The sequence below is a fragment of the Scomber japonicus genome, chromosome 13 (genome assembly GCF_027409825.1).
Source record: "Scomber japonicus isolate fScoJap1 chromosome 13, fScoJap1.pri, whole genome shotgun sequence".
NCBI classification, from domain to species: domain Eukaryota; kingdom Metazoa; phylum Chordata; class Actinopteri; order Scombriformes; family Scombridae; genus Scomber; species Scomber japonicus.
This window is the reverse complement of record NC_070590.1, coordinates 24,965,356-24,987,973: the sequence shown is the minus strand read 5'-3', so window position 1 is coordinate 24,987,973 and position 22,618 is coordinate 24,965,356. Positions and strand designations below refer to the sequence as shown.

Here is a 22,618-nt window from a genome sequence, read left to right as displayed (position 1 = left end):
TTATCAATTCCTTTTTAGTAAAGTATATGTAGATATGTCCACCTGTGGAGCATGCATGAGGTTCATCTCCAGTAGGCGAGTCTGCAGTGGTCCCTCTGATGGTCTGTTGTTCTTCAGAGCGTCCAGGAGGAACGAAGTGCACTGCTGGATCAGGTTGTATTCCATGAACACATCCACAATCTGGAAAGGGGGGGAGACACAGGAGAGAACTTGAAAGACAGAAAGTAGGAAGGACCATGCTTGTGGATACCTGCAACTTGTCAAAACCTTTCTTTGAACTGCATGTATTACTGTGGTGTAATTATTCATGCGCAACACCTCCCTCTGACACAAACACAACACTCCAGCTGCAGTCTTCCTCTCCGACAGCTCTGCACAGCTGCACTGACAAGATTAAACACGAGAGATGCGAGGAGACCAAGTACTTCTTTAAAGCTGCCACTTCCAAGAAAAAGTGAAAGTTGGCTGAATACCACACATTTCCACCTTTAGGGTCGAAGAAAGTCTTTTGTGTAATACGTCTATGTGCTGTTACCTGCCAATACAGCACTTTAGACAATACTGGATGCTGTGTAAGCAGTTAACTTTTGCAGTGCAGAGAGTCTGCAGTGGCAGGAAGCAAAGGAAGACGTGCATTTCCTTTGCACTACAGGATAGCTGAGGTTCACAGATGTCGGTATGTCTTGTGATTCGGCCAAATATTTTCTCAAGTTTAGAGGAAATGTATTGATTCCACTCTTAACAATGTCAGAAAACACTGGACAGTCTAACCCCATTTGTTTAACTTTAGCAAAAAACATAAATGTGTCACTGGTGGACTATAAAGAAATCAATGGTGCCTCCTTCTGACCTGTGTAATGTCAGCGAGTGGCTCTTCATCTTGGACCAGCATCTGGGCAAACTGCAGGCCTTGTTCTGGGTTAATCCGCATCACATTCCTCAGCAGGAAGATCCAGTCTGGAGTGTAGCCCACCTGATAACAAAACACACAGACAGAGATGTTTATCAAGCCAAAAAACATTCAGATATTACATATTATACTATAATTAGTCTCAATAAACTCAGACTGGCTTCATGTTTTTAATTGATTTCATATGGATTGTTTTCTCTGTGCAATTCACTGTTTAGCAATCATCAAATGTAAAGAGCTCAGATATCAGGTCAGTGTGACAGACGTACCTTCTTGGCATACAGGACAATCTTGGGGAACTGTCCAGTTTCTGCAAAGCACTGGATGACCTTGTTGGGGACGTTGGCTCTCAGGTAGACACTGAGGGCCAAGGTGGGATCCACTGCCTTCACCAGGTCGCCCAGTTCTTCAGAGCACTCCAACTGAAACAAACATAGGACAAGTAGAATCAGCACTGGAAGCAACTAATGAGACCTATAATTCATGCCTATACTAAAAACCAAATGAGTGAAATACAAACATTCATGCATTTACAGCCTAAATCCAAGTTTATTTTGTTCATAATTGAGGCAGCTTAGAACCACCCAAATGCACAACTTGTAAAGGGAAACTTCGCAAATGCCTCGCATAGCAAATGTCATCACATGATCCAAGATAACAGGCGAGTCATGTACACAAACGGGCGCCTCAGGAAAAGCCTCTTCCTGTGAGTGGAAGCTGAGATCTTGAATACCTTGTCTTCCTTCAGCCACTTCTCCAAAAGCTGCTTTCGTCCCTGCTGGAGGACGGGCCTGCAAAGCTCCAGGGATTCAAACTTGTTGAGCTGGCCTTGGTCCAACAGGATGCCAAAGTACTGAAGCAGGGGGGAGGTCTGGCCTGGCTGGGTGGGAACGCCCTGGAAGCGACGGATGGTATCTGGGGTTCGCAGGATACCCTGAGAGGAGAACGGTCAGCTGAAGGTAAGAATCTCATGACTGATGAAATGCAAATCAAGCAGGTAACTAAACTAAAGCAATTCAACACACCAGCCCTGCAATGAATAGGACTGTGAGGTTCTTACAGTATTCTATCAGATAATTTCAGAGAGGTGTTGACCGACCCCATCATAAAAGGATGAATACCTTTGGTGCATTGGCAGCCACCTTGGCAGCCTCGGAGTAGTTGCCGGCCGCAAACAGGTTGTTGAACTTGCGTGCAAAGAGCTCTTCGGCGCCAGCGAGGTTGTTGCGGACAGCTAGACGGAGAGCCAGATCTGGATTCTGCAGCACGTTAGTGATGTAAGGGATGATGTTCTCCTCTTCCACACAGACTGACAACACCTGTGTTACATAGAAATACAGAGAACGTTACAGTACAATGCACCAAAAACCAGACTCAGAAGGGAATACTGTGATCATTTTGTCCCGTTTGATCCTTTTGAAAAGCTTTTTCTTTGTATAAAATCGGATGAAACCACAGTTTCTTGTAGCACTGTTTTTTATTTATTGCATTATTGTGCAGAGTCCTCTGTTTTCATGTTTGTTTATTAGGTCGAGTTACAGCTATGCACTGTTTCCACGTCAATCTGCAGCATCACCATACAAAGGAATAAGTGTGGTGTGTGGTTAGGACAGAGAGATTTGCTTTCCCCAGTTAAGGCATGGAGTTGCTCATTGCTCAAATTCACTGCTCCCTAACCCCCCACAATGTTTAGCAAGGCTCTAAATACAACCCAGGATCTGAGAGGGACTGGACGTGATGGATTTTCTTTTTTATTTGAACTTGTCTTACATTGAGACCCCACTGACATAACTCAACACATTCCTTATTCATGTCCTGTGCCAGAAATTAGCAGAGTGGGTGAGCTCAGCTGAATTTAACTGTGGGCGTCCGACAGCATTAAACTCCATTAAACGCTGTCTGGCCTTAGGTTGTGGCTGCTGAATGCAAATGTATTATTAGTGGGTCAGTGTAACGCATGGCTTTTGTGAGCAGTTTGGCAACTGAGCAAGAAAGGAGAACAAGTTGAATGAACGAGTTGGAGGAAAAGGGAGGTGGGGGGCGAAGGAGAAAGGCCCCTCTACAAACAAGCCCAGCAGGTCCATGACCCGGCTTTTAACACGGGTGAGTAGATCTTATTCTTCCTACCACAAAAGCGGGGTCACTTACTCACTATAATGTGGGCGAACTAACTAGATGTAGCTGAAATAGAAAAAAAATGGACAGAAAAGAAGGAGTAAAAATAGGTCCCTGCTGTTTTCTACTCAGCAAGGACCTTACGAAAGAAATGGTGATGCTTATATTGAAGTCAGGGATGATTACAAAGAAACATTTAAGTGAAACAAGCAAGGACTGGATACTGACCCATGACCCTGACATTCACTTCCTAATGGCTAATTACAGAAGTCCTCAAACAGTATGGGCCAATGGTTCAGTAGAAAAATATAGTGCTTAGAGTACCGTTCATATTTAGCAAAATCCCTCAGTTTGTTTTTACATTTAAAATGTAACATCTAATTTAAAAACACTTATCGGAGTCTGATGGAAAACAAGAGGCGAGAGCACCAAGTGTCAGTTGACAGATGAGCTGTAGTATCAAGTGATAGACTGGCCCAGAACCAAAAACACACACTGAGTAGTAAAACTACAGCGCAGACATCACAGGTCTCTGCCATGCTGATGACGTGGAAGATAAGACGGAGATTATGATTGGATGAGAGGACCAGCACTAAGAGGATTGAGAGCACCAGCCTGCGCCTCCCACTTTAAATCATGTGCTGATGGGTGGTGGGCCCTCCCCCCACCCCCCTTCTAACTCTGTTGCTTTCTCTCACTCCTTTTTCTCTTCTGTTCTGCCCTGGTTAGGGTGCAGCCCTTTTGCTGCAGCTACCATTATTGCATATCAAAGCCAGGCCAGGCCTAGCACATAAACACTACCTGGGTATGAGTCACAGCATCAGAGATCCTAACGCTGAGACTCAAACACACAAGCAGTCAGTGCTGAGTCCACAGCTCCCAATAAGAAATCTGCTGACATCAACAGAGGACTAGTTCAGGAAGTGTGGAAACAGTAATACTGGAGACAATGAAATAGAATGTACAAGTTGATATTCATAAAAATAATTCAAATTGTGTGTTTGGCAGGCGTAATTCCCCCCACAGCCTATTCTGCCTCTGATTGGCCCTGACCCTGATATTTTTACCCATAACCATCTGACTGCTCATGCCTAAGCCTAACCAACAAAGGCTACACGTACTATCCAATCAGAGGCAGAGCTGGATGGGTCTTCGTGGAATGTGGGTGGGGGGAAAAAGGTAGGTGTTCGCAGGAGACCAGGAGACATGATCTAAGCACCTTACCTTCGAGTAGAGCAGTGACAATATTGACTTTATTCACACCATGGTGATAAGACAGCACTCCCCTGTGGTTAACCACCATTCAGCTCTCTTAAGTTTTTTTTCTAATGAACTCCACACATAGGATAATAATAGACTTTGAGTGAAAGAATAGTTAAATTTTATGTGTGTTTGCCTATTAATAACCATAACCCAAGTATTGTAATACTTGTATTGTAATACTAGTGGTATTGTATTCAACACCACTTCAAACTCCCATTATATAATCCTGAACTTTTTTCTGATGCATTCCTCACTGTTCTGACTCAAGAAGAATTACATACAATAAACGTCTAATCATATGGTTAGCTTTTGTTTATGTGAGTCACATTGCTTGCTGACTGCAGTGGGTTATATTAAAGTATTGAAAAGTATTGTAGTAATGTATTACTTAGGATCAGGTTACCAATATTGTTGCTAACTGACCCCCTCCCCTGGCGGGACATAGAGGCCTACACAGCAACGTATTATGTCCCAGATCACTGCCTCTGTGTATGTGTTTGTGTGCATGTAAGGCGCGCACACACACACACGCACACACACACACACCACACACACACACACCACACACACCACACACACAGCGCTGCTCTGGCATACAGCATGATCTGTCATTGTCTCAGATCAGCTTTCCTCTCTTCATTCAATTATTCATGTGGTGTGTGGCCTGGCTGGAAGATTATTCATCAGCTGGCTGGATCCAGTTCTCCTCTCTGGTTCAGCTTTACAAAAGCAGTAAGACACCATCCTCTCCCCTCTCTGTCTGAAACGCTACACCTTGGATTATTTATAATACCTCCTGGCAAAGTCTGAGCTTGCCTGATGACGACAGACGAACGCGGGGTTGCTGCTGTTATTACCCAATGTGACGACTGATGTCTGATGTGCTCATTCATATTCATTCACCTGTGTCGGATTTGCTGGACGTGTGATTGCGGAAACGTTGAGGGGTAAATAATAAGGAAGAGCCTCTGCTGTGGCTCTGTGATTTAGGTGATGAAGAATAACTGTTTTTGGGATTCAGCTGAAGTATCTAACTTAATATTATATAGAAGTATCTATATTTAATATTTATTATTTATATTTTACTGGCTGTTATAGATCAAAATTCTACTTTGACCATAATTTCCCAGTTGACATTCTTACCTGTCCCTTCCTGTTGACGCCGATAATGCCGGAGGTGGCCTCATGTGGAGCAGTGACAAAGATGGTCTCTCCACTGATGCGGTTCATGTAGATGCAGGTGCCTGTCTCCAAGTCATAAAGGTGGATGTAACCATATTTGGTAATAAGGAAAACCACATCCTGCTTGGAGCTTATCTGTCAGAAACAAAGATGAAAAAGGTCATTAAGTCTATGTCTTGGAGCTATAGGTCAAAGCAGATGAACACAGTGTTGTCCCTAAAGCCACTGATTCACAGTGAGGTCAGTGGAATCTTACAAACACTTTCTTTCAACCAGTAAAGATGCCTTATAATGTGTGCAATATACATGTGTAGTGTGGATTTTATGGCACTCAATCAGGCCACTGATTTCACTTTTCCTTAGGTGGTCAGTTATGGAATAATGCTGCTCACCTGCATGGCCACAGGGAAGTCGTTCTGAGCTTCTGGAGGGAAGAAAACGTCCACTGCTTTCTTTGGGAATGGCTGGTTGCCGGTTGGTGGGGTCCCCACTTCAATGATGTGCAACTGCATCAAATGAAAAAGATATATATTAGTGAGAAAAGGTCACAGAAACGTTTTTTCTTGGATAACACCAACTGCATTAAAGCCTATTTCCTTTATATTTTCACATCAGTCACCTTTCCTCCAGCCTGGCCTCTGACAGCAAAGCAGAACAGAGTCGATTCCTCTGTGTTTCCCTCCATCTTGAACTGGGCAAAGCTGGCAGCATGGCCTTCGATGGGCTGAGAAACCTTTCTGTCAACAGAGTACAGCTGCATGGCTCCCACCACCCGATTTTGCTGAAAAAGGGCAAAAAATAATACATGTAAGTATATATAGAGCAGACTTGTGTTTTAGATTAAAACTACTGTTTTATGAACGGTTACTATGCAAACATGTTTTTGATGTTACAACTGTACACCACTGAACTCAGTACTTTGATTCTAACACAGGAAAACATGAGTAGAAACTTACCTGGGCTGAGATACCGATGAGCAGGAGCCATTTCTGCTTGGCGTCAGTGCGGTAGTTGATAATCTGGCAGCCTGCCAGGCTGGAGTGACGGTCAAAGACTTTCACGGGCTGAGAGTCACCCTCCATGCTCCAGTGGTAGACGGCATTGTCAGTCACAAGGGCAACTGTGTTGAGGGAGATCCACTTCCAGAAGGTAACATCGTCCGTCATGGTGTGTGCCTTCATCTTGCTCTTCATCTCAATGTTGAAGATCTGAAGAGTTTTGGCGGCTAGAGGGGGAAAGAGTTCAGGAGCCGGGCCCCAAGAAGCCTGTTATAGTTTCTGACAAACTGTGAGTCTGCAAACACACATACATTCATTCGTAGGAAAAAGAAACACCAAATTTGTAATAGGAAAGGGAGATTCAAATTTGAAATATTGATAGTCATGGCACAGAGGTCATCAGGCAAGGACGCCATGACTGATAGATAGGGGATGCCGCACATGCTGTAGTCGGAAATTGTGTCATATTTGAAGTGTAGTGAGACAACAAGCATAGACAACAAATAGAACAAGTGAATTAAATTTCAGCCACATGAGAAGCTAGACAACGGTGTCATTGTGTCGATTATGTGCACTTCTAACCAAGTACATTATCCTAATGTAACTGTCATGTAATCTTTTATGAATTGATGGCCCAATAAGAACACATAAGTTCAGAGTCACCTAATGCCAGGTGCATGTGCAATTATAAGTAAATGAATAAATTAGGAGGGAAGTTACTTTCAATGTGCATTAACTTAACACTCTAGTGAGGAAAACTGAGAGACAAAATCACGAGTGCTTTTTGTGGTCTGTGAATGTGGATGATTGAACACATGCATACTATACCTTATTCGTTAGCACTCTTAGCAATGATCAGTATGAAGTCAAATGTATAGAATACAGACTAATAAATAGTATTTCACTAATTTGACCAAAACCCTAGCATGTCTAATGAAATGTAATCAGTATGTGTACTGTGTATTGTATTGTTATGTCCGACTACGTGGCCCACCCCATCAAACGAACAGCCCTCATAGACAGAAACAAAGCAGACAGAAGGGGAGAAACAAGAAAAACAAACAACTCACAAAAAAGGCAAACACATCTGCATCTGAGTCAATATAACAGTGGAATAGGACAGTTAAACAGAGACGGAGCGTCATAATTAAGGGAGAGGGATACATTATAAGCGATAAAAGGGACATTGAGACAAGACTGGCAGGAAAAGTCTCCAATAATGATTATGGTTGATTATCTACATTAGAAGTTAAATATGTTTTGCCACGTCTGGATAACACACCAGAGATTTAATGTTTTTTAGAATCGGTTCACTCACCTGCATTTTTTGGTTTTTATTAGTTAGGGTTAATTTAGTGAGCTAAAGCTTTTATTAAGAAGCAGTGTGACTTCCTTGTTTGCTCATTATTCAGTACTCCTCAACAGAGTGAGGAAAAAAAAAAAGCAGAGACCAATGCGTTAGCACAACCGTCAAGATCATTCATCACTAAGCCATGGGATCAGAGTACAGTAAGCAGTGTGGTGGCGAATTGACCACTTGCAGCAGCAGCCAAATTTCAAAGAGCAAGCAAAGGGGATTTCTTTTTTTTTTATTAATTGAATCATGATCAGCTGTTGGGAGGTGTGTGTGTGCGCATTGTGTCCATCCTTCAGACGTGGTTACATGAGACGGTTAAGGCTCAATACTGAGTCACATGACGAGGTCGGCTGAGAAGCATCATTATGGTAGACTGAGCAGGAAAAGACAGTGGGGGTGGAGGGAGAGGGAGGAGGGGGAGTGAGGAAGGGTCTACGCTGACCCTAAGGAACACACAGGTACTACACAACTTAAGCCAATGTGGATCTGGAGCTTTACAGACACTGATGAGCTACCGGTTCATTTTATAGTCATCATCACATTTATCGTTGAGTGGTGGCTGATGAGGAATGTGCTTTACTTTGATGCTATTGCATGTGTAGGACTCAACTACAGTAATCAGTGTCTTCTAGCATAAAGCCTAAACACTTTTGGATATGCTCAGTATTGAAATCAGGGTGAAAGTCACTTTACACCAATCTGCTTCTTTTTCAAACATCTGGGTATTTTTCATTCCTAATAACTGGTATAAACTGGGAACAAACCCTTATGTGTTAACTGTGTGACAGGCAGCATAATGGGCAGCGATATACTATAATGCTGACTCCTGCTCAGGTCTCTATGTCACATGCCTGCAAAGATCTATCAAAGTTCAGCACACAGTTTACAACTGTACATTGTACCATGACCTCTGCAGAGAGGACAGCAAAGAAATGTTGAGTACATTTAAAAGAAGTTTAGGGCCATGTCCTTCTAGCATTAACCACGCTAGCATCAACACAACAGAAATGACATTCTACCCATTATCGCCTACTCATTCCTCATTGTGAAACATTAATATGAACTGATGTTCACTGCGCACGTTTAATTGACACCAGTATAATCAAACCTGGTTAGTGCTTTACACAATTATATAAGTAAAATGAAGGGGGGTAAACTGTTTGGTCATGTTCTATGTTGCTCTGTGGATCATTTTAAAAAGGTGCAGTGTGGAGAATTTAGTGGCATCCAGCAGAATATGCTTGGCAGAAATGGAATATAATATATTAAAGCACAGTGTATAATCTCCTGAAAATAAGGATTGTTGCGTTTTCTTTATCTTAGAATGAGTGCTTTATATCTACAGAAGGAGCAGGTCTTCTTCCACTGAGCCCAAAATGGACAAACCACACACTGGCTCTAGAGAGGGCCTTTCATGCTTGCCACAAAATTCTACACACTGCTCCTTTAAATGATCAAAATAATAGCTTACAAGGAAAACTAAAAGGACCTATTTCATTGCATAAAACTTTAACCACTGGGAGATAGCGTAGCCAAAAATCCTTGGACACAAGCTGCTTGGCTCATAAAATGTTATTCTAATAGTTGGATAGGGACAAGCACAAGAGCTGAACACACACAGCCAAACACACATGGCTGCTGTTGCTACTGGAAAACAAGTGCTCCTTAACTCTTAACAGCAATCAAATCTACACCTTCACTTCTCATTTTTACACCCTTCACAGGTTATTATCCAGAGTCTCTTCTTGAGCCATTTCACTACTCATCTGTTACTACTTATGACAGAAGAAAGACTCATCAGGCACATGTGTAATCAAATCAATGCTGCCATCAGATACTATCAGACTTCCTACACAGGCTGCAAGTCAGCACATTCAGTCTACACTCTCTGATAGTTGGAGTAAACGCTGATTCACACCTTGGTACAGAAAACCATGAATTTGTCAAAAGCTTCTGAATGAATTAACAAAAAAGCCCCACAAAAAACAGTTGGGAAACATGTGAGGTTTGGGTAATTACAGCTTCACACAGATGGGAGAAGACATGGATTTCAAATGGAAACTGAGACGACGTGAATTAAAATGAAATAATTGTATACCCCACAGTATTACCACATGTAAAAACAGCTTCTAAATCACTTGTACATATAATAAAAAATGATGGAATGCCAGCAAGCTATAAGGGTGTGAAAGCTAAATCCTGTTTATGAAGAAATATTTTCAATGGCCCAGACATGGATAAGTTCAAATATATAAAATATTAAAAGTAAGGCCATTAAGTTTCAGGCTTTAAGAGCATTGTAACAAAAGTTAAGTTTAAAAGTGCCCAATAGTAGAATAAGATCATGTCTGGCTTCATCAATACACTCACTATGCTACATGTGTTTATGTAACAGGGCAATAGTGAATGGGATCATTTTGGATCGGTCTTGTAAACAGGATTTTACTTTCACAATGAAGTAGTTAAATTTCAACTCACCGTCTGCAAACACATAAGAAAGCAGTAAAGAAAACAAAAAAACAAAAAAAAGAACATAGAAAAGACAAAAACAAAAACAACAAAAAAGTCAAAGCAATCATGGATGCTGGACAAAAAGAATAAAAATATGCTATTTTTGAATATTTACAGGACAAATGTTTGGAAAGAATATACATGTTGGCCGATAAAAACTACTTCAAAGCGGAAAACTAAAGTAGCTGGATGTGTATGGACATAAATAGATGAAAATTATTTATAAATACTTTTAATTATTAAAATGGATAATGCTGCTATATTGAACAAACATGTCAAAGCTGAATGCTGCAGTAATATAATGTGTTCTTACAACCTGTTGAAGCAGCTTCTTTTCTCTCTGGGTGATTCCTACACTGATATAAACAAATGTGGTCTCTGTAATGTTAAATACACTGCCATACCTTTAAGTGCAATGACTTTGCTGGCTGGATTCATGATGGCGCTGTCGGCTGAGATGGGCCTGCGGATGGGTGTATTGGGGTCGGCCATGTCGATGATCACCACCTGAGTCTGCTCGCCGACCTTCTCCCGGATGCAGATGAACTTATCCGACTCCATGGTTAGGGTGCTGAAGCCTATGTTGGCCGGATTGATCCCCAAGTTTTGGAGCTAAAGGAGTGGGAAAAGGCAGAGGGACACGTTAGGTTGAACAGCAATGGGCTGCAAGCAGGAACAGTTTAGTAAGACATATCAATCAATCTTCAGGTAGGCATTTAAGAAGAGGTAGTTCTACTTTATTTCACTTTCAGGTAAACATGTAGCAAAATGATGTGGAAAAAATAAACATACTGGTAAAAAAAGTGAAGTGAAGTATTGCGGTGAGTGTCAGAGGGTTTGAGCGCCCCGGTTACCATGTAAACAGTTGAACGGTTAATGATTTTGAACAGTCACAATTAATTAAAATGCCTGGTGCTGGCCAAACAACACACAATAGTGTCTAATAAGAAGGCAGCTTTGACTCTCTGCTCAACTACCGCAGCCAACCAATGAGGTCATCACGCCTGACACCGAGCAGCAGCTCTTTGGACTGGTCATAACGGTTTTAAGCTGTGCTGGGTGGAGAGCTACTTATACGCCAAGTTTTCAAAACGTGGGCCAAAGAGGAAACTACAACTGCATTACACAACACTCAATTCTCACTGCTGTCTGACTACTGACAACTTATCACTTGGGGTGTAACGGTACATGTATTCATCCCGAACTGTTCTGTACAGGGTGTTCGCTTCAGTATGAGACATTCCTCAGTTCAGTGTCCTCTATGACCAAAACAATTCCTGTCAGAATAGTTTATTAATCCACTTGCTCTGACATGAGAAACACGTGAGTCTCACCTTGAACATTTTGGTAAAGCACCACTTAGCTGATAGCATGCTCATGGATGCATGCTAGCCAGCTTAGTCAATGTAGTCTGATTAAGTTACCTCACAGATGTGGGTTACCCTGGTTACCATGTACTGTTGCTGCCGGAATGACAAAAGACAGTCTCATAACAGTGTGCTACACTGTTATTAAGTGAAATGTAACCTGCATCAAAACAGGAGCTTTAGGCTAGGGGTTAACTGTTTCACAGCACATAACACCAGCGAGCTCTGCAGCCCAGCTTACTGCCAAAGCTCAGAACAGCCTGCCTCAAACAAACCCTGACGCAGCACTACCTACTGAGGGCGGACACACCAGATGACAGTGCCAAAACAACTCTCAAGACTCTGGTACACAAGCCTGAGTATCGTAGTTTCAACTTATACGAAGCCACTGCATACCACATACATGACAAATGCAATCATTACACAAACACTAAGGACCGGAGGAAATGAAACTACCAAAATAATTTCCCATAGGCCATGTTTCGCTGTTGCAACTTCCCCTGCTGTTGCAACCTCATAGTAACACGCGCCACAGTTGTGTGAATGTGGTAAAATTACCTGAAGCTATTTGACCTGCTATTCCCCGATTAAACAATGGCTGTATAGATCAATCTTATATGTGGTCATTTATTGACACCTTGGTTGTGACATATTTCATATGCTACAGAAAAGAAGTGTGTTACTGTTTTCAGAAAATGTCATTTCTGCACACTGAGACATCACCCTACTTTGAAATGTCAAAAATAGATTTACAAACGAAATAAACCTATGGAAATACAATTTATGGTGAAGATATACTTTAATGCCAAGATAAATGCAACAGCACACTTGTGCACAACTGCAGTGGCTCAAATATCAACTGTGGCAAAATCTTTCTTCAGTACCCAGCTGCACTCATGTTTACCCATGGTCATGGGTCATTAACGAATGATAAAATACCACAAATGAAAAAATAAAGACTACTTGGCTGACTGGCATAAAAATATACTGACATTATAATGATCTGTGCTCTTATAGCAGATGATAGTATTAATAATTGCTTTACTTTATCAAATACATTAGCTGCTTCAAAATTTGTGGTCTCCTAATTCAAAAGGTAAAATTTCAAGGTTAGTTTAGTGACTACAAATGGCATCCTTGATAAGAGCACTAGGCTGAACAGCTACAGCCACAATTTACCCATATTTAGTCATGGGTGCTCATTTGAAGGCTTACTAATGATGTAAAAGGCAACAGTAAATGCAGGCCTTTTCTGGTTAGCCTTGCTTGGTTGGGTCCTAATCAGCAAACACAGTTCCAGGAATTGCTCAACGAAATGAGAACACCTTTTATCAATGACAGAACACACCCTTCCCCCCGGCCCTGCCCCACCCACATTCTTCACCAGTGTATAACCTGGTTCCCTCTCAATGACATTGTGATAAAGAGGACCTCACAGAAAAAAAAGGGTTACTACCAGCAATGAGGAAACAACTGAAAACTGGTCTGAAGCAAGCTTCTGCCAGTGTTACGTGTTTTTTTATTACTATAAAGGGTGACATCATACAGCACCGTCACTGTAGCTTTTCCGCCTCTTATCGCCGTCATTGTCCAGTACAGAAGCATTGTTTACTAAGGCTACATTTAATCAAGAAGCAGACAAATGGAAATATACTTTAGGGCCTGAATACATTTGTCCTCAGTAATAACTAGCAGCAGTTTCCTTCATCATGACATTATAAAAGCCATCTCCCTTGAAATGGACTTGCTGAACATAGATTGAAATCAAAAGGACACTCCCATGCTAAGATCTGAGGCTGTGAATTAACTGACTCTTTTTCATCATCTCTCTAATCTGTGTAAACCAGATTCTGGTCTGCTATAGAGGAGGTGGGTTATCCTCTGTTATTACACAATAGTTTTCTAGACAGATTTACGTGCACTCCCGTCTTTCACTTTCTGTGTCTATGCCATCTGCCATCTATTCTGGGACCAGCAGGAAGCCCTTTCATTCACAATGAAAAGCATTTGTAAAACAGGAAAGAGCAGCGTGTCCTAATCGCAATGAATATGTTACCTCAGCCGCTTGGAATAAAGACTAACAAACACAGACAGCTGTTGCGCTGCTGGGAGACAGGCCGCGCCTCGGTTTAGTCTGTCGGACTGGTTTGCAGTGGAAACCTTATAGTAAAAAAGCTGCTGTGGTCTAATGCCACTGTGACATCAATGAGCAGGAATTTGGGTGGAAGCAGGTCAAACCAGTGGAACTACAACCAAAATGGAAAATCATTCAGTCATTTAGCCCGGCCTGCCCTAGCCTGATGCTGCTGCTTTTAGCTTAGCTGTTAGCACAAGCTTTGAATCCATTAACAGCTAAATATCTGCAATGTGAAAGCAAACAGGATAAGAGCACAGGAGAGACTAAACAGCAATCTAAAGAAAGGGGGAGCGCATCAAGCTTACTCAGGCATATTCAACCACCTAATCTAGAGAATAAGGGTCAGCAGTTTAGAAAGGAATTGCTAAAATAACATGATTTGATATTGTGAAAAGATTAAAAGAAGCATGTGTTTAAAAAGTTTTCTTAATAGATAGTGAAAGAACGTGGCCAATGTGGAAACTAGGCCAGCAACAAATTGCCAGAAAAAGACACACTGACTCAGGATTACACCTCTCACATCATGCATTACTATCATTAGTCTCTTGACAAACCATTAACTCCACCTCCCTGCCCCGCTCCATCCTCATCACTCTCAGAGGGCAAACCCTTCCCTGTGACTTTAATGACATGACATTACAGTAGGGGCATATCGCAAATTAGTGTCTATGCAAGGCAAATAAAAAAAAAAAGTCATGTGAATAAATAAAATAACATGGGCCTTACTGAAACCTCTGAGGATCATGTCGAGCGAGGTGGCCTGTACATTTATCAATAGAGTGTCAGGAAATGAGTGCTGTTTATTGCTAATTTATTATATGGTTTATTGCCACAATTTATGATAAAAAAGTGCCCTCGTTGACACTAGTGTATGACAACATTCAAAAACTCTGTGATGGACAGATCAGTTGTACAGCTGCTGAATACAGGCAGGACGTTCTGCTATTTCAGCTCCATTCACACCGTGAACAACGGTACTGTAGAGAGCGACCAACACATATCAGCTGACAAGTCCAAACAAATCTCATCACATTATCAGAAAATAAGAACTAATGGGAAAGTGCAATGATCATCCCCACATGGAGTTCACTAACATAATTTAAGTGGAAAGTACGGATCTTAATGGCCTGTAGTGTCAGGAATAATCTTAATTTCATTGCAGTACCACCTTAGTAAACCCAAGTTTTAAAAAACAGAAGGTGGTTTTGGTGTAAAATTTTCTGAATATCTTTGTATTTTTCTTCAGCATTTGGACCCTCCATAGCTTCCTTCCAATCATTTCAAAAAACGAGGCATGCATTTCAAGTGGGTCTCAAAATCAATGACATTATTTTGATGCAACTCCTTCCTAATGCCAATATCTCATACATCATACAACCCTAGAGAGGATGTTCTTGCTCGTCTGAAGTGATCCACAGTGGAGAGTCACAGTCATAAGAAATCTATGTCAAGTGTGGTAAAATCTCATTAAAAATCCATAAAATCAAGCTGATGGTTGCTGCTGAATTTTTAGGAATCAGCAAGCAGATGTTAACTATTCCTGACGGTGGAGTTCCATCTGTTGATTTAACCTGCGTGCACTTTCCTTCAAAAAAAGGAAAGCAGCATCTTGCTCAGCAGGAAAAAAAATCCTTATATGTGTCCAGTACATGTGTAGTGCAAGGCAGAGCGGGGAAGGATGTGCTATGTAATGTGCTGAGGCTTGCAGCACTTCATTGCAGTGTTCCACAACAGGAAACCAGGGACCCATTGTCTATCAGGACTGAAACAACAGGCCTGCCCAGTGCTGCCTCCTCCGCTACCATGTGACACTGGTGAGGGACATGTGACCAGCCCAGGGGTGAGGAGCAAGTGGGTGCCTTTACTGATAAAGAGAGGAGAGAGGAGGGAGGAGGGAGGGGAGGGTGGGGGGGGGAGGAAGGAATGCATGCATTTTTTGGAGCCCATCCATCTCCACTCCGGGCCAGTTCTGCTGAGGTGTTTTTTGGGACTGCAGTTTCCTTTTTGTCCCAAATGCACACTTTATCTTAGCTGCAGAATGTCAAGTGTTCAGCAGATCTATATCCTCACCAGGCTGTCACGAGATATCAGCTGGTCAGTTACTAGCGCGGTTCAAAGTGCAATACGCAAAGCTTGTAGAGTGATATTTAAAAAGAGCTTGACACAATAAACGAGTGCCCTTCCCTCCAGGCAAACAGTGGAGATGTAATAGTGAGAGCCATGAAGAGATTACCATCAAATACTACTGCAAATAAATCTCGATTATATGTGTTTAATGTCGGTACTGACAGATTTCAAGTGCCATGTTCTTCAGAGTTTTTCAGCAGACTCGAACATTTTTTTGAAAGAACATGACTTCTAATTACAGACATGTTTATGTTCTTAATATTTGCATTCTGGTTTCCATAAATAATGGAACTAGGTAACCAAAATGTGACCTCCATATGACGTATTTACCAAAGAGTTTCTTGGTGGGTGTATTGGTATTGGTTTACCCAACTATAATATATTTTGTAAACATAACATGTTATTGTGTACACTTACATAACTATCCATATGTATACAGAAAGGAAATTACCAGTGTCTCAACATGTCATTATGGACTTGTATGTGAAATTCTGTGTTGAGTCAACAAACCATTGACAAGCTTAATAGTTGGTAACCCCCCCCGCACAAATCACCAACAGTGCAGCAGGAGCTCTGCCTGTCAAACACTGAATACTAAATAACATTTTGAAAGAAAAAGCCTTTGTTAACAAAGAATGGGCAACATGTTTTCATTACATGAGAACCATTATTAAAGATTACAGGCAGGGTATCCAGAACCAGTCATGGATTGATATCAGTCCCTGATGGGTCAGAACTATAACATATAGATAAGTTCCTGGGCAGTAGGTGCTGCTATTGGAGTTTAAACATCACTCACTCATTAATTCCCTAATTCATACATTCATACATTCATCTTCAGATATTGTACTTTTGCTGACTGTTGAAATTATTTTCCTCATGATGATGTATTCATTAAAATTGTGCACTTATATTGTGGCTTTGTGTTGGAACAACACAGCCATGAGAACTTCCAGTACTGATACCAGTATTGATAAAATACCTTTCTCTACTCTCAGGAAAAGTACACAAAGTGGAGTGTATGACAAACTAAGCATCTATGTTGTGTGAAAAAAAGATTTTACTAGAACACATGAGCAATAATGTTCTTTAACTGGAGTCTACACTACACTATATAAATGGATGATATATAAAAATGCAAGCTATGCAATTTGACCGGATGACTGAGGACACACTATTGCAAAGGGAGAAGGAGGGAGGGAGAGGGACAGGAAGAAGACTGAAGTTAATGCTTTTATTACAACTGTAAATTAGCTCTACTCAAGATTAAAAAATCCTAAATCCATCCTTTAAAAAAAAACAAAAAAACCAGTGAGGTTTACTTTTAATAAAAGAAGGATTCATTTCCACATTTTTGACTATATTTAATGTTCATCCACATACGGTGACAGATTTGTGGAGAACTATAATATTTCTTAATGAGAGTTTTATCATGCTTTTACCACTTGTTCATTTAAAGAAAGACTCTGGTTTAATATGAAGCTCTCAAGACTATTTATAATAGCATAACAGACTGTACACTAACTAGCTAGAATGCAGCTTTGTTACAAGACTATGTGCAAATGAGAGATTTTCTTGAAACGAAAAGCACAAAACAATCTCAGTGTCACCTCTAATTGGCCCAAGGAAATACTAAAGCCTAAAAGATTATAATCAGTTCAGTGATAATAAGGCCCCTGTTTTGAATTCACATCAATCCGTTTGTTGTTTTGAGGTTTTAAGTATCTCAAAGTGTTTTTGTTGAAGCATGACTTTAAACATATAGTTAGGATGAAGTAATGCCATGATGGCTCTGTTTTAATATCCTGTTTGCAGAGTTGCAACATGGGCAGGGGGTGGGGGGGTGAAAAAAATATGAAATCATCAAATCGTCAGAAATGCTGAATGAAACAAGAAAAAACGGTTGTATCTGAACCTGCTTTGCTGAGCCTGCATTTTGTAATAGCTGTGAAAAATCATAACAGCACTAAAGCGCAAACCATGAGCTGTGATGTCAGGCTGATCTCTCCGGGCTCATGTGACTCTATTGTACCAATAAACTGTCAGAACTTCCTTCCTGCTCCCTGGGTGCCAGAATCTCACTGTACCTGACAAGCTGACAGGCGACAAGATTAATGGACAAAGTACTCAGGATAGTTAGAAATGAGTCAACACAACAGAGACCGCTCATTTACCATTACTGCAGTAAATACAGCAGTTTATCCTGATATAGATTTTAGGTCATATCATCCGCCTCCGATATTCTGCATGATCTGCTCAAGTGACGCATGCTGTGAAACATGCATGAAACAACATATGCAGGCCATGTATTAGTGATAGTTGCTGGAGACCCCTTGGGAGTGGATCAGTCACACAAAATGACCTTGTGAGGTGCCAATGACACAAATCTCAGAAAGCATGCCTCAGTCACAGCCTGCCAGTTCTTATCACAGAGAACTACTGTACAGACATACAATAAATTACTTCATTATTATGAGAAAAAAAATGCAAAAGTTAAACATGAAGTTCCATGTGAAATATACTGGTTTCTTGGATTAAATCTTAAAGTTCAATTCAAAAGCTGCCAGTATAATTTTCTTGCAGAGATAATAGTGTCAGGGCATGATTTTATGACAATTTCCTTTCAGTTGAAGATAAAATATTACTTCAACAGCATTAACAGTAATTCACTACTTCTGGATTGCTCTCTATTTTCACTCCCACTCCTGCAATCAAGAGGACTTTACAAAAGGAGTCCAAAACTATTCCTTAATCATTTCTTTGTAACTGCACACACAAAAGACATTTCCAGAGCTTTGTAAAGCTCTGCCTCCATACAATCTTTTGTGGTAGGCCTACATATTAACTCATCAACTGCTGTCACATGAATTATTTGTCAGTTGCTGTCACATCACAACTATGATGGCAATAAGTGCTGCACTGTTACTTTGATGAATTTCTGAGGAACTGCTATTCATGTCTCATTTTAATGTCATCAACGGCAAACAACAGTCTGAAAAAAAATCTGCAGCATTCACCTGTTCAGAACAAGACCAGTACACCAGGCTTTTCTCACTAGATCTATCACAAGGGTAATCGTTTCTGAATAGCAGGAAAAAAACGATAAGACCAGGTGATCTGGGTTCAAACTTCCACTGAGCTGAGCTGTTACTGGAAAACACACTGCAAGTCGCAATCGACTCCAGTGATACTGGCCCTGACCTCTGACCTTTCTTTGCGAATCACTCAAAACACTATTTTAACTTCTATGCGCAAAGAAGAGACAGAGCATATCAGAAATTAAATTAAGGGAAAAAAGGGAACCATTAACAACAGTCTGGATCACAGGTGAATTGCCTAAATTAAGGCCTAAAGCAATGTTAAAGCTAGGTTAAAACAAATAAAAAGCCTGAATAAACAATTGATTTGCTTGGAGCCGAGAGGTAGGCAGATCACATTTCTCATTTGAAGCTTGACTGAAACCCAAAAGTCATTATGATTTATTCATCACAGCTTGAAAGTCAGCACTCCATACTCAATCCACAAGCTTGGAGGGGCATGAATGTTTCTGCTTCCTTAACCTGAACCAGCTGGCAGTTTTATTGGGGTCATAGTAAATGTGTGGCCATTTTAATCAGGGACAGGGCTGCACAATCATGGAAAACACCTGTTTGTTTATTATTATATCACAAAGATGGGTAATATCAAGTGTACTAATGCCATATCAAGGGGATGGTTAGCCTCAAGACACAACAGAAAGAGAAATCCACTTTAATTCTCAGTAAATGTTTGATCCTCAGTAAAACTTCATTCAACATGGATATGACAAGCCACACACACACACACACACACACATCACATGACCATTTCTACAACCAGCCAGCGTGATATCCTCCTGTGATCGGATAATCACCTTTGAAGTAATAGGACGATGCATATTTTGGGGCATGTCAATGGGGTACGCACAATACAACAGTCAAAGCTAATATATTTTCACATTTTACGTTGGTGTCACGTTACCATGCAATGACAGGTGTTGTAAGGGAGGTAATGAACACCTATTAAATGAACGGTAGTTCAAACAATCACCCTTATCGCGGCATTGACAGTGAACATTTGAACTAGCTGATAGTTAGCTGTCTGTAACCTTACTCCGAGAAACCAACACTTTTCTCATAACGTTGCATATAAGCTTTGTAACTTACGTAAGGCTGAAGCTAGGACAGCGTTTCTGAATATGATTTAATAGCGTACCTTATATATGCTCTATCTTTTGAGATTTAACGACATATCACGTACAAGGGTGGCTTGTCAAGAGTGTTAGCAAGACGGCTAGATGCTAACTAAGATAAACGTCATCCACCCTGCCAGGCTAGCTAGCTAGCCTAGCTCGCAACTGCTAACTTAGCTTTGTTACCAAGTCTTTTACTCTGTGTTGAGAGAGTCTGTTGACGCCATTGGGGAATCTTGTAGAACTTTACCTAACGATTCAACCATTCATTCAACCACATACCTGCAGGTGCTCCTGAAAGCGAATAGGCAGGATCTGAGCCATGGCGGTTCCTCTCTCTCAGACTCTCCTCCGGTTTCTTCTGATGCTAACAAACTACGGCTTCTTCTCTCAGGTCCGAGCCGGACAGCCAGGGAGTCACTAATCTAAAAATCCAAATGAATTCACTCGAAACCTAGTATTAAAGCGTGCTGTCGGTGTGATAATGTTTTTAAATTTGTTCCTTGACTGTTTCCTTGCGGGCTTTCCCCCTGGCTAACGACTGACTGCCACTACACCGACTCCCCGGACCTGCAATGGCGGTGGAGGTTGGTCAGCGGAGAAAACATCCCGGAAATGGAAGTGCACTCAACAAGGCGGATGAATATAGAGTCACACTTCTTTATTAGTACATTGAGCCGTGTATAATCACTATTTTACTGCTCTATTCACAATATTTAATATTGTTATTGCAATATTTGACAGTGACACTAGGCATCAACAGAAAAATATATACGAACAAAATGTAAACCTGGAACTACTTTTTTTCCTTTCGCCCTTTGATTTTTGCCACATCATTCGTCTTTGTAAATTAACGTCAGACCTACGTATTATACACTTGTTCCTCTCAGCCAATCAGATCACTCTCAATTCAAGCTAGTAATTCAATTTTTTTTCTTGCAGTCTTCTCAATCATTTATTCAAGATTATTTGTATTTCAGTCATATGCTTCACATTCAATACTATCTTCTGATCATAAGTCATTCATTCATTTGATTGTCATTAGACAGTAGTGGTAAATAGCATAACTATCTGGGGGCAGCAAAGAAAGACCCTAAAATCTTGAAAAAGGCCTAAAATCTATTCTAAAAAACATCCCTTTTCACCCTTTTCTTATCCTTCTTTTCATTCTTTACTTTCTTTATTATCTAATATGCAGTGTATTTTGCGTGGTCTATTTTATATGAATGAACTTTCACCCAGACTGATGATCTGGACACTCACTGCAGCCAATGTCAATGACAAGCCTTTTGAATGTAACTTTTTTCAAGCAGTGTGTGTTAGTGTGTCTTTAGTGTATATACGGCAGCTTTTATTACAACTGTCCTTGTGACATGTGTAGATAAGCAGACTCCATTTCAAAGCTTGCAGGCAAAAGTTAAAACTAAGTATGATGAAAATTAAGCCATCCTTCTCCTTATCCAAAGAAAAAACAACTCTCTGTTCTCAAATATAATTTTGTCTAGACAAGCTGAGAAATGATAATTCATATGAAATCATGAAATCTTCATCAAAGTATGTAAGCAGAATTAATTTGTTTTTGTCAGCATTATGCAACATCTGTTGGGTGGAGTGTATACCCAAGTCATCATTTCCCTTTTTTTTGCATCCACAATTTCCGCTGGCAGGAGTAAGTTTGTTGCTCAATCTAAAACTGACTGCTGGGAAAGCAAGCTAACCCTTTAGCAGATATGTCACATTGCTGAACCAGCATATATGGCTTCTGCAGAATAGAGTGCACAGTCTCAGGAAAATTAGTAAGAGTTTAGGTCAATCACACATTGCAACGTCAGGGGATTGCATGTAAGATCACCAAACATTTCACTCAGACTATAGGCCCTTATTTAATACATAGTTTGTCCAAACCGTGTTCATATGAGACCATTATTGTCATTCGCCATTGTAAAAGTTGGGGGAAACCAGAGCATCAATGTTTACAAATGTTTTCATTAGTGAAGTAAGTATTCTTAAAGTTAAAATCTACTCTAGGCAAGGCAAGGCAGTTTTTTTTATATAACGCATTTCATACACAATGGCAACTCAATGTGCTTTACATAAAACAGAAAAACATGCAATTTGAGAAAACATTACATACTCTAAACAGTGCAGACATTTTACAAATCATGTAAACAAGAATATCTGGTGTCAGCACATAACATTTATTCCAGAGGTCCACAGCATCTGTCTTTAATTGTTAATGGAGAATTTCCAACATCATAACACCGTAGGATTCATTAACACCACCTCCTTCAAATGACAAGTGTTCATACAGGTAATCTCACTGCAGATTGACGGGCAATAACATTAATTTCTATACCCAGACCATGCATGTACTATAACCATACATGTACTGAGCCTGAAATGGTGTTGAAATTCCCTGCTGATCTCCTAAGAGCATCAAT

General features: G+C 40.7%; 1 protein-coding gene across 1 annotated transcript in view; it reads right to left on the bottom strand.

Annotated features, from left to right (window-relative positions):
• Positions 1-20,750, bottom strand: part of cltca (clathrin, heavy chain a (Hc)) — a 31,791-nt gene extending 11,041 nt beyond the window's left edge. The window contains exons 1-12 of the mRNA XM_053331007.1: positions 20,460-20,750; positions 10,741-10,948; positions 10,304-10,306; positions 6,427-6,695; positions 6,090-6,251; positions 5,863-5,976; positions 5,432-5,605; positions 2,032-2,229; positions 1,644-1,844; positions 1,180-1,332; positions 851-973; positions 43-180 (exon numbers count right to left, since the gene is read on the bottom strand). Coding sequence (XP_053186982.1) covers positions 43-180; positions 851-973; positions 1,180-1,332; positions 1,644-1,844; positions 2,032-2,229; positions 5,432-5,605; positions 5,863-5,976; positions 6,090-6,251; positions 6,427-6,695; positions 10,304-10,306; positions 10,741-10,948; positions 20,460-20,501 — 1,785 coding nt within the window. The 5' untranslated portion in view covers positions 20,502-20,750. The remainder of the gene's footprint in view (positions 1-42; positions 181-850; positions 974-1,179; positions 1,333-1,643; positions 1,845-2,031; positions 2,230-5,431; positions 5,606-5,862; positions 5,977-6,089; positions 6,252-6,426; positions 6,696-10,303; positions 10,307-10,740; positions 10,949-20,459) is intronic.
• Positions 20,751-22,618: the final 1,868 nt, after the last annotated feature.